Source organism: Maniola jurtina, chromosome 25, assembly GCF_905333055.1.
Source record: "Maniola jurtina chromosome 25, ilManJurt1.1, whole genome shotgun sequence".
Lineage (NCBI taxonomy): Eukaryota > Metazoa > Arthropoda > Insecta > Lepidoptera > Nymphalidae > Maniola > Maniola jurtina.
The window spans coordinates 187,087-200,158 of record NC_060053.1 but is presented as its reverse complement, the minus strand read 5'-3'; the positions used below and the strand labels follow the sequence as shown (position 1 = coordinate 200,158).

Below are 13,072 nucleotides of genomic sequence, written 5' to 3'. Positions count from 1 at the left end.
CTGTGTGGTTAGTATAATGCATACATTTTTACAATTCACTCGCCATATTCTTCTATGCGTGTGTCTGTCTGTCATGTCAAAAGTATGATTCAGATTTTAAGGGTCATGACACGGGTCTGCCCGCGAAATTCAAATTTAATTTGGTTTTTCGCATTTTGTCACACTAATATTATAATGGCGAAAGTTTGTATGTGTGTGTGTGTGTATGTTTGTTACTCCTTCACGCAAAAACTACTGGACGGATTTGCCTGAAATTCGGAATGAAGATAGATAATATCCTGGATTAGCACATAGGCTACTTTTTATCCCGGAAAATCAAAGAGTTCCCCACGGGATTTCGAAAAAACTAAATCCACGCGGGCGAAGTCGCGGGCATCGGCTAGCAACGCACAACGCAGGCATATGGCATTTTAATTGCGCCAATGGCAGTATCATCCTCAGGTTTATATAAAAATCTTTACTTGCAAGGGTCCAGTTTAAGAAATTAACTATAGTATCGTCTAATTTGTGAGAATTTTGTTGTATTAGTTTATAAATTGCGAAAAACCAAATTAAATTTGAATTTCGCGGGCAGCGACATCAGCTTCGAACGATAGCATACGAGCCAACCCTGGAAGGTTTCCTTTGATTTTAAAGTATTTCAACGCTCCAATACTATCCGACATTGGTGACTAAAATATTAGGCTAGGTACTTATGTATAAGAAAAGGAACCTTAAAATGAAGGTTAAAAACTAAACTTAAAAATTAATGGACTTTACAAAAATGCTTTTCAAAAATAATTTCTATAGTTAAACGCCATTAAACGCACCCTGCAGGAGCATTTATTACCCAAAAAATGCGATACTTGATAAAAAAATTATTTCGCTAAAATTTCAATTTTATGTTAAAATACTTTTGCAACTTTCTCCTAAAATCCTCTTGTTCGCGTCAAATTAAAGGAACGACAGTGGCAACACCGTGTACTGCGTAGACACAGAAAAGTGACAATTGTGATTTATATTATAACCTTTAAAAAATCTAAATTCCAAAAGTAAAAGTAGCTATGTATTGTAAAAAGGAATAAATTTTATTGTATTGATCAATTGGCTTCCAAGGAGTTTTAATTAACATTTTGGCGACCGTGACAGGACCTCTTAAAGCAAAAGGAAGTATAACACCGATTTGGGCCAACACGCCGGTCGAACTTATTGCGTCGCAGATTGATGACATCGCAGTATCGGGCCCAAGAAGCTTCTATACAACAATACAATACAACAGACACGAGGATTAAGAAGAAAGGTTACGAGTTCACCGTCTCCGGGCAAGCAGCAGCATCGTGGACGAGCAATCTACAGAATCTTAGCGACGAGTTCTCGCCGGTCAGCAAACAGCGCCGCAGCGTTCGAGTCCAATCAATCAGCTAAGTGTCCCTGCCTTTCCCGCTAGATCTCTTTCTTAACGTGTCCTATTTATTCCAGCAAAACCTAGACTACTTTTACTCTGTGTTGGCACGGGGGACAGCTCTAAATAGGTCAAAGTGGAGTACCTACATATGTAGGTAATAGCCAAAATCAAATCATTCATTCAAAATAGGCATTATTCAGCATTATTTATGAACTTATAAAGTATTATTGTACACTTTTGATTATACAGGCCCACAGTATATACAGAACTTTTATGTAAAGCTTCTTACTGCTACTATTTACACAAAATTATATCAATTTCAGGTGTTGTAAGGCTGACTTGATACTTACTGTTCGATACCACTGCTCAACGGGCTCAGGCAGCATTAGCTGAGGCGATAAACAGACCAGGTTTTATACAAGGACTGGCGTAAGCAATACTTATTGTTCTATTTGTGATAAATTAGAGTCGATATTCCTATAGTTGAGATTTAATTAATTTAGTTTGTTACATTATAAGTTGCATTGCTGTTGATCAACTTATAATTATAGAATCATGGCCGATGCCAAATTAAGAGAACTTATAGTGAAACGCAGTTCGGTAAAGGGACGTTTAACTAAATTTAAGAATTTTCTAACTCACCATGAGTCTTTAAAGTCAGTAGACGAGGTAGAACAAACCAGATTGAATATTCAACTAGGAAAAATTGAAAGTCTATCCAACATATTTGAAGAAATACAAAGTCAGATAGAAGTTTTGAACGCCACAGAATTAAGTCAGGAGCTCGAAGAGCGCGACTTCATTGAGCTTGAATTTGCTGGCTTGATTGCCACAGCTCAGCTATTCCAGAGTAAGCACAATCAAGCTAGCAATTCAAACGTGGAAGTCAACAGTTCCTCTCATTGTTGCCACGAGCAGCCGGGTATAGGCTTCAAGCCCCCTACCTTACAGATAGCAAAGTTTGATGGGAATTACAGTAAGTGGCTTGAGTTCCGTGACCTATATTGCTCTCTTGTCCACGACAACAAGCGCATACCTACTCCCATCAAGTTTTGCTATCTTAACTCCTATTTGGAAGGTGAGGCCTCACGTGTAATAAGTAATCTTGAAGTCACAGAGGCCAATTATGATAAGGCATGGGACTTGCTGCGCGACCGCTATGATAACAAGCGTTTATTAATCAAAGGTCACTTAAACTCTTTGTTAAGCTTTGATATGAAGTCGACAGACACAGACAAGGCACTCAGGTCCATAGTGGACAACGTTAACAAGAACTTGCGTGCACTGTCAAGCTTAGGCGAGCCCACTTCACACTGGGACACTTTGATAATCCATATAGTCTCTTCAAAGCTTGCGAGTCAAACCAGTATGAAGTGGGAAGAGTATAGAAATTCTATTGAGGGCACTCCTACTCTCGAACAGTTTAACAAGTTTCTTAAGGACCGGGCCGATATATTAGAAACCTATAACCACCCAAGGTCAGCCAGCAATTCTAACACTCAATCGGACAATTGTCAATCTAGGAAGAAGCGGCCTCAAGCCAATGTTTTTGCAGCACGAATATCAGAGCAACCCGAGGCTGTTAAGACTCACACCCCAACTTGCAATGTCTGTGGAGGTGTACACCGAATATATGACTGTGAGAGTTTTAAAAATAAAACAATTGAGCAACGGCGGGCTCTAGTCGATAGCTTAAAGCTTTGCCGGAACTGTCTCCGTGGGGGACACCAGGCATATACCTGTCACGCAGGACCATGTCGCAAGTGCAGGAAGCGCCATAATACCCTGATTTGCAGTAATGGCCAGCAGTTAGCTTCTCAGAACAGTGCTTCCACTGCAACAAGACCCGCGTCTACACCTGCAGCAGAGCTTACAGTTAACTTAGCTAGAGATAATGTTAAAAGGTTTACTCTTCTGTCCACAGCCTTGGTCGAGGCGGTCAACCCAGTCAACAAAAAGGCTGAAGTTGTTCGCATCTTACTCGACTGCGGTGCTGAGTCCAGTCTCATTTCCAAAAGACTACAAGATAGGTTAGAGTTGCAATCGTCCCCCATGGAACCCATCAATTTGATAGGGATAGGTAACTTAACTTCTCACTGTACAAACGAACTTTGCTCGTTTCAATTGAAATCTCTGCACAGTGACTATGTAGCGGAGTTGACTTGCCCAGTACTACCTGAACTCACAGGTGATATCCCGAGGTTATTAATTAACACAAACAATCTCAAATTTCCTACGGATGTTCAGCTAGCCGATCCTAATTTTTACAAGCCGTCACCAATTGACGTGCTGGTTGGCGCTGACCTATTTTGGCACATAGTAGGATGCGAACGTCAAACATTAGGTGCCAACAAACCTTATTTAATAAATTCAGAGTTCGGCTGGATTTTATCTGGTCCTATCAATTCAGGAACTCACCCTTCTAATATAAGATGCAATTTTCAAGTTTCAAGTCCCCAATCAGAAAATCTCGACAAGTTGCTGAATCGATTTTGGGAGCTGGAAGAATTCTCACCCAAGAAACTATTAAGCGAGGACGAGAAGTCATGTGAGGAACACTTCCAGGCTCATACAACTCGAGATTCCTCAGGTAGATTTTGTGTGAGGTTACCCCTCAAGGATACCCCTGACTGCTTAGGAAATTCATACATTACTGCCAGGAAAAGATTTTTCAATTTAGAGAAGCGTTTTAAGGCACAGCCTGAACTTAAAGCTCAATACACGGAATTCATTAATGAATATATCAAGTTAGGCCATTGCTCTATTTTAAATGTGACGAGACTAGAACCGTCCTATTTTTTATGTCACCACGCCGTATTTAAGCAACAAAGTGAATCTACTAAGTTAAGGGTTGTTTTTGACGCGTCGTGCCCTACGTCGTCAGGTTTTTCTGTCAACGACTTGCAGTACGTGGGCCCTACAATACAAGACACGCTTTTCTCCATTTTATTACGTTTTCGTCAACACCGCTACGTGCTAACGGGTGACATCGAAAAGATGTTTCGTCAAGTCACTGTGCACGAGAATGACCGTAACTTGCAACTCATTCTATGGAGAGACAATGAACACAGTCCTCTGCAAACTTTGCGACTTAATACGATAACTTACGGTTTTGCGAGCGCTAGCTATTTGAGCACTAAATGTTTATGGCGTTTGGGCGAGGAGTGTGAAGATGACTTAATAAAGACAATCATTCAGCGTGACTTCTATATGGACGATCTGCTAACCGGAGCCGATACGATATCGGATCTGCACCATATCTTGGCCACAGTTGTGTCGGTTTTACGGTCTGGTTGTTTTCCGCTGCGGAAGTTTAAATCTAACGTGCCTTCAATTCTCGAAAGTTCTGCGATAGACCCATTAGAAAATTTAACGCTAAGCGAGTCCACTAGCACTTTAGGATTGCAATGGAAACCATCCACTGACACCTTAAATGTCATAGTAAGCATTCCAGAATACACCGACGATTATATAACAAAGCGATCGATATTGTCGCATTCATTCAAAATTTTCGATCCTCTCGGCCTGATAAGCCCTTGTACGATTAGATCCAAGATACTTATGCAGGAATTATGGCGCCGTAACATTGATTGGGATGAACCAGTCCCTTGTGATTTGCAAGAAACTTGGGATGATTTAAAACAGGACCTTAGCAAGTTAGAATTTATTGAAATTCCCAGATTAGCTCTTTGCTACTTACCTGTTACCCTGGAGCTTCACTCCTTTTGCGATGCGTCAGCTTCAGCGCACGGTTGTTGTCTTTATTTAAGATCTGTCGACCATGATGGGCAAGTGGTAGTTAGGTTGCTCTGCGCCAAATCAAAAGTCAATCCTAGCAAGCCGACTACGATTCCTCGGTTGGAATTGCTGGGTGCCCTACTAGCTGCTCGGTTGTGCAAGGCCGCTCTCGAGTCACTACGCTGCACGATCTCACGGTGCGTGCATTGGAGTGACTCCAGTGTCGTGTTGGGCTGGCTGCGCACCAGCCCTAGCAAATTAAAAACGTTCGTTGCTAATCGAGTCGTGGAAATCTGTGAGACTACTACACCAGCAAACTGGCGTCACGTGCCAACGAATTATAACCCTGCGGATTTGATCTCTCGAGGCACCAAGGCTGGCTGTCTACTAGACTCACAATTATGGTGGTCAGGTCCAAATTTTTTATCTGAATCGGAGTCGGAGTGGCCGGTTTTAGGAGAACAAATTGAAGATGAGCTACCTGAAATAAAAATTCATTCGATTCAAGTCTCTGAAAATCTCATCTCTTTTGAAAGGTTTTCCAATTTAATGAGATTGAAACGGGCATTTGCGTATACTTTGCGGTTCATACATAACATTAAAAATCCTAAAGATAAACGAACTGGACCTTTAACGGTCGAAGAATTAAGCCAGTCGTTTATTTTTATTTGTAAATTTGCTCAACTTCAATCATTTCCAAACGAATACCAGGCTTTGATTAATAAACGCAACATTTCAGCTCGAAGTAACCTTATATCGCTCAGTCCTTTTTTAGATGAACAAGACGTCATGCGCGTAGGTGGTAGGCTAGAACATTCAAACTACGATTTCGACAAGAAGCATCCTATCTTATTGCATTCAAAGCACCAGTTGTCTTGTTTGATTTTTCGATACGAGCATGTTCGACAAATGCATGCAGGCCCTCAGCTATTGTTATACACAGTTCGAAACTATGTCTGGCCATTAGGTGGAAGACAACTAGCACGTCGCACGGTACGCAATTGTGTACAGTGCAGCCGTTTTCAAGGGAAAACGATTACACCCCTAATGGGTCATCTTCCGGCGCAGCGCACTACACCAGCATTTCCTTTCGAAACCACAGGCGTTGATTTCGCGGGCCCATTTACTATCTTAAATCGGAAAGGTCGCGGTTCAAAGACTTTCAAATGCTACTTGTGTCTCTTTATTTGCTTTAGATATAAGTGCGTCCACCTGGAAGCGGTCACCGAACTTTCTAAAGAGGCCTATGTCCTAACGCTACGTAGATTTATAGGGCGCCGCGGAAGGCCGCTGGAAATTTACAGTGACAATGGGAGAAACTTTGTTGCCACTGCCACAGAGCTAAGTAATTTCTTGAGAGATGCGCCAAATCTTGTATCTGACTTTTCTGCAACCGAGCAAATCAAGTTTCATTTCATCCCAGCTTATGCGCCTAATTTTGGAGGTTATTGGGAGGCAGGTATCAAGTCAGCCAAGCACCATTTAAAGCGCGTTATAGGTAGCTCCAATTTGACATATGAGGAGTTGTCCACTTTGCTTGCACAGGTGGAAGCTATTCTAAACAGCCGTCCTCTATGTCCTATCTCATCCTCTCCGCACGACCTTCAATCCCTCACCCCAGGGCACTTTCTGATTGGGCGGCCCCTGACATCGCTGCCTGATCCGACCCTCGAAACAGAGAAAACATCAAATTTGCAACGCTATGAACGGGTGGAACAGGCACGCCAGCATTTCTGGAGACGCTGGCAGAACGAGTACATCTGTGAGCTCCAGCAACGGTTGAAGTGGCGCACCAGCAAGGGAGGCATCCTTCAAGTGGGTGACTTGGTCCTCCTCCAGGACGAAACCTGTCCACCACTGCAATGGCGTTTGGGGCGCGTTAAGCGGCTGTTTCCAGGCGTCGATGGGGTCGCCAGAGTGGCTGAAATCGCGACCCAACGAGGCGACGTCCGGAGAGCGCTCACCAAACTTTGCCCTTTATTGCCTGAGGCTGATGCTGATGTTCAGTAATACCCGGGGTATTCCAGGGGGGGGAACTATGTTCGCGTCAAATTAAAGGAACGACAGTGGCAACACCGTGTACTGCGTAGACACAGAAAAGTGACAATTGTGATTTATATTATAACCTTTAAAAAATCTAAATTCCAAAAGTAAAAGTAGCTATGTATTGTAAAAAGGAATAAATTTTATTGTATTGATCAATTGGCTTCCAAGGAGTTTTAATTAACACCTCTAATATGAATCGCCAATTTAATCAAATCGAGAACAAAGATGGCCGCGCTTAATGGCGTCCCTCGCGCTTTACTAACACGTTACATGATTAAAAACATGGTTTTTGAAGCACTTTTCAAGAAAACTAAGTGATATTGCATTACAAATGTTCGTCAATTAATATTATAATCGATTGAGAACTTAACTCATCCAATTAAAAACCAAAACGTCACAATTAAGACAAAGATGGCGGCGCAAGATGGCGTTTCCCGCGCTTTACTAACACGATTAAAAACACATGGTTTTTGAAGCACTTTTCAAGAAAACTAAGTGATATTGCATTACAAATGTTCGTCAATTAATATTATAATCGATTGAGAACTTAACTCTTCCAATTAAAAACCAAAACGTCACAATTAAGACAAAGATGGCGGCGCAAGATGGCGTTCCCCGCGCTGCGCTCGACACCTCGTTGAGGCGTTCGAAAACGTGCGCCTGCGTTATATTGTAAGGCTCTTGAGACTCTGTTTCTTCTAGTATCGGAGTTATGTCCGTATATTCTGATGTTGCGGGCAGAGTTCTACCAGCTGAAAGTATAAACAATGGTATAAAAAGTGTGAGTGGGACTCACAAACGAAGGATTCCGTAGAATAAATAACATTCTTTAATTTTCATGGTGGCCATTTCGAAATTTTTATTACATTTTGTTATGGCAATAGAAATACAAATTCTGTGAAAAATTGAACTCCTATTATGGTTCACGAGATACAGCCGCTGACAGACAGACGGAGGGATAGCGGAGGCTTAATAATGAGGCCCTGTTGGCACCCTTCGGGTACCTACGGAACCCGAAATGGGAGATACCTACCTTAAATTTTAACCTCTATGTAACGGTAATAGGTTTCTATAGAATAGAATAGAAAAGATTTTTATTCACTTTTACAAGTGCTTTTCAAAGCAAAGTCAAAATAATCTACCACTGGTTCGGAATGCCGTTCAGTTTAACTGACAGACAGTCAGACGTTCTGGATGAAACTCTCAAGTGTAAATTAAAAATTTATTACACCCACAAGTGAAGGTTACAGTAATCAGAAAAGAGCTGATAACTTTCAAATGGCTGAACCGATTTTCTTGGATTATAGCTAAGTACAATCTCGATCAAGCCAACTTTCAAACAAAAAAAAAAAAAAAAATTTAAATCGGTTCATTACTTTAGGAGCTACGATGCCACAGGCAGATACACAGATACACACGTAAAACTTACAACACCCCTCTTTTTTGGTCGGGGGTCAAAAATAGGTAGTTATAATCTGATTCAAAATTCGACGTAGTTGGTACCTAAATTGACATTAATAATAATTAATTAATTACTGTAAAAATATTTCTAATGTTGCATACCTCCCGGCTCAGTCGCGAAATGTAACACAGCCGAAGGTTTACTCCAACCGAACCTGGAAAACAATGTTTTCAAATTTAACAGCTGTAAAAAAATTCTGCATGCCTGAGAATTCTCTACATCTAAAATGTTTTCAAAGGTTTCCGCACTTTGACAGCGTGATGGACTCTAATTCTAACCCTAAGCCCCTCTTATTCTGAGTGGAGACCCGTGCTCAGTAGTGGACCGGAGATGGGTTTTTTAGTAAAAATAATAAGCAGGCGGATCACCCTATGTTAAGTGATTGCCACCGCCTATAAACATTTGCAGTGGGTACAGGGTTTAGACGATAATGCAGAAATTTCGAATTTAGTTTTTAATCAGATGGACCTAATAGGCAGAGGCGGTCTTAGCCATTGCGAGGCTCCGGGCGGCAGGTCTTGCGAGGCCCTAGTTTGTTCTTCGTGAAAAGTATGTGATGCGAAAGTAGGTCTGTTTGTTTGTTTAGGTATTTTTCATGTTTGAGGAGAAATGCTAAAGTTATACAAATAAATAGAGTTTTAAAATATTTTACATTAAAAGATTTACAAAATTAACAAATACAGAGATGATAAATTTTAAAATTGATACAAGTGGCTTTTCCTAAGACTAAAATCTTTAATTAAAGCGCAATAATCTAACGAATGATAAGACGAAAGATCCACGTAGATTTACCTGCTTTCTTTTGATACCTCGTTTCCTTTTTGAACTACCTGACTCAATTTTTCTGCCGGCATCACGATCACGCGAACTCATTTCGTGAATCTTGTTTTGTTTCGCACAAACAGTCAGAAATAATTTTTAAGTATCACACAGTTTTTTTTACTTTTACCTTACTCAATTCAAATTCAAATTCAAATTCAAAATGTTTTTATTCAATTAGACTTTTACAAGTTCTTTCGAATCGTCAAAAGCATCTACCACTGGTTCGGAATGCCTTTCCTACCGAGAAGAACCAGCAAGAAACTCGGCGGTTGCTCTTTTCAAAGATTTGATATACAATATTATGCCATGTATAAAAGCAATTGAAGTCCTGCGCATTGCTGGAGCGAATCGAAGTTCAAATCCACGCTTTTTTATCATTTACATAATCTTCGATAGTATAATATGCTTTTCTCAATACTTCAAATACTTTAATTTACACATTTCCAGCTCACTCAATACTAGAACGTAATCTTGGATACTTAGAATAAAACTGTAACTGGACGATTTCTGTACATTTGATATATTTTGAAAATTTTAATCGCAGAAAGTATTATTATCAATATAGATCCCAAAACAATTTTTTTTAGAATTTTTGTCTGTCAGTCTATCTGTCTGTACGCGCATCATGCGAAAACTACTGAACGGATTTAAATGAAAGGTGCACTGAAAGTGCTCCGGGTTAATATATAGGGTAGTTTTCATTCCAAAAAAATTAAGGATTCTTCGAGATACAGGATCAAACTTTTTATCGATTTTACTCAATAACTCCGTCAAATTTGTACGGGAGCGTGTGTTTGTGTGCTCGACCGTACCAATAGGGAAATTTCCCAACCAAGCGGTGTCGTGCTCGGTAGCGCCAGCTGGGCCGACGGTTATGCGTTGAAACTTCTATATATAGTCCAATTTGGTAAACGCTCTGTCATTGCGATTGAAAGTTGCGTGTTCTATTTTGAGTTTTCAATTAGGCTACCCGTGCTGCCATCTAGTGTTTCGAGCGTTGTTGATTCATTGGGTTTAGAAGCGACATCTTCTTGCGAATGTGGCAACCGCTACAAATTTAAACCGATTTTCACAATTCTTTTTTTTACAAAGGTATAGTACTGTCAGGTTGGCACCATGTAAGGTTGGTGAAGATCTGATGAACAGTTTCGGAAATAGAGGCTGGAACTCCTCAACGGCGATCGCGATCAGTATAATAGCTTAGTAGAAAGTAGACTCTTAGTCATAACTAGTTGACCCGCCCCGGCTTCGCACGGGGAGTCTACCTGTTCCATAATACCACCCATATTTTGTCTATGGAATAGATAGGCTCCCTGTGCGAAGCTGGGGCCGGTCAACTAGTCTATACTATATACTATAATATTATAAAGAGGAAACCTTTGTATTTTTGTATGTTTGTATTGAATAGGCTCAAAAACTACTGGACCGATTTCAAAATTTCTTTTACCATTACTTAGAGGGATTCTTCCGAATCCGTATAGGCTATATTTTATCCCGGAAAATAGATAGGATTTTTCGTGGTAGTAAAAATTGTGGAGTAAGGCGTCGAAAAAACTGCCGTACGTTAAAGATTCTCGCGAACGCTGCCTAAATGGTTAGAGATGTATAATTGACTTCTATAGAAAAGTTGTAGAACTTAATAATGCCTACAAAAAAGTCCGCGATAGTATAAACCAAACATTTATATTTTAGCCATTATAACCACTTTTCCATAGAACACCCGTGCGAAGCCGGGGCGAGTCGCTAGTATTCAATAAAATTGAAAGATATGTAGCGAGCGCAACTTTTTTGTTTAATACAGATAAAAAAGAGAAATATAAACGAGCTCAGCCATAACAAAATTTTATATTTCAAAGCACCTCACTCTACTTTTCTCATGTTTTTTATCCCGGAAAGACAAAGAGTTCCTAGGGGGATTTTCAAAAACTTACCATGTGGATTAAATTCCGGGTATCAAATAATATACAATAAAAGCGCGAGCGAAGCGAGCGCGAAATTTTTGATATATTATTTACAAAAAAAACCATATTAATATTAGCCAAAGTCCTTTTCAGGGCCCATCTTCTTTGCTAAAATTTGGTATAATTCAGAGATAGCTTGCGCACAGATACTTTATCCCGAGTTTCCACGACGTTTCCGAATCGATGGAACCGAAGTTTCGGGCATCAACTAATACAACATAAATGCGCGAGCGAAGCGAGCGCAAAATTTTCGATATATTTAAATAAGAGAATGGTAAATTCGAGCCTTCAGGTCCAAAATGTTGAATTCCTAAAATGTTGAATTCTTATAATGTTGAATTTGTTGTGTGAATGTTGAAATATTTGATTTATCGTGCAAAATGTCAGAAAAAAATACCCTAGTATGGAACCCTCGCCTCGGTGCGCGAGTCCGACTCAAAATTGGCCGCTTTTTTTTTGTGAATTACGTATAAGCATATGCGAATTAAAAGCTTAGTTTTAAGATTCAACATTTAATTTTGGGAATTCAAATTCAACATTTTGCGAATCCAACATTTTGGGATTTAACATTTAGCAACTCCGAAATTCAACATTTTGCAAATTCAACATTTTACGAATTCAACATTTTAAGCCTGGAGGAATTCGAGAATTAGTCTATTTTAAGCTTTCTTTGTCTGGGAGTTTGAACCCCCAAAACCTTACCAGTAACAATTTTGTAACTCATACTACAAGCAAAATAATTGTGAGGTGACAAGAACTGACGAACGAAATAAAATACGGGGATTGCCCGAGCGATGAATTAGTTAACTAACTTTATTTTAATTTACCGTTATTTAATAACTTTAATAAGTAATTAAAGATCAGAATCAAAAGTTTTAATTAAAAAATATGTTTAAAAAATGTATATTTTTTATAATTTGCTTGGGTTGTTGCGCGAGGCCCCTGCAAGAGCGAGGCCCCGGGCGATTGCCCCGTTCGCCACCCCCTAAGACCGCCACTGCTAATAGGTCAATAGAATCCAAACATTCTCCCCTAATGTTTCCGCTAGTTATTTTTATAATTATTTAAATGCATAATTTTGGGTAAGGTCTGACGAAATCACAAACACAATCTTTATGATAAATTATTACACTTTTATTTCATATTTAAATTTATTAACTTTTACATTTGTGTCAAATAAATGTTGTTCCTCTTACGTTAGTATATTTTTGAATGTCGTCGTTTTAAAACCACTCTTACAGGTAACCTCTCCACGTTTATTAGCCACTCCCCTTTTTATCTTATCGTTATCGGCCAATCCAAATTGTACAATGAATAAACTTAGTGACTAATATACAAATCATCAAGCTCGTTTCACAAATCATCTAAGTAATAAAGATGTTTTCATCTTATATATTGATTACAAATATTATCCTTTATTATGCTACAATTCATCAACTAAAAACTATAAGAATTTTATATACAGTACGTTTATCGATCAGATGTTGAACAACTTCAGCCAATCAATGACGCCTTCTAATATGATGTTATGATTTGAGTGGCGCCAACTATGTTTTATAGATAATTAATATGGGCCAAGCTTACAGCTCGGCCATCCTGTTTTAAGCGAGTCTCATCGCTTTTAAAAAAAAATTAAAACTTAAGTAACATGTAAACTTC

At 39.5% G+C, this 13,072-nt stretch overlaps 2 protein-coding genes across 3 annotated transcripts in view; one reads left to right on the top strand and one right to left on the bottom strand.

Moving 5' to 3' along the window:
- Positions 1-533: 533 nt before the first annotated feature.
- The window catches only part of LOC123878170 (neurotrimin-like), a 35,534-nt gene continuing 22,995 nt past the window's right edge, over positions 534-13,072 (bottom strand). Inside the window, exons 11-13 of the mRNA XM_045925274.1 lie at positions 8,732-8,784; positions 7,353-7,920; positions 534-916 (exon numbers count right to left, since the gene is read on the bottom strand). Of these exons, the coding sequence (XP_045781230.1) occupies positions 7,688-7,920; positions 8,732-8,784 (286 nt within the window). The 3' untranslated portion in view covers positions 534-916; positions 7,353-7,687. The remainder of the gene's footprint in view (positions 917-7,352; positions 7,921-8,731; positions 8,785-13,072) is intronic.
- On the top strand, positions 1,692-7,329 carry LOC123878169. 2 transcript variants are annotated; one of them, XM_045925272.1, is made up of 2 exons: positions 1,692-5,408; positions 5,667-7,329. In XM_045925272.1, the coding sequence occupies exons 1-2, from the start codon at positions 1,940-1,942 to the stop codon at positions 7,130-7,132; spliced, it is 4,935 nt and encodes a 1,644-aa protein (XP_045781228.1). In that variant the 5' UTR covers positions 1,692-1,939; the 3' UTR covers positions 7,133-7,329. The 2 variants fall into 2 exon arrangements, with proteins under 2 accessions (XP_045781228.1, XP_045781227.1); XM_045925271.1 differs by having other exon boundaries at positions 1,692-7,329.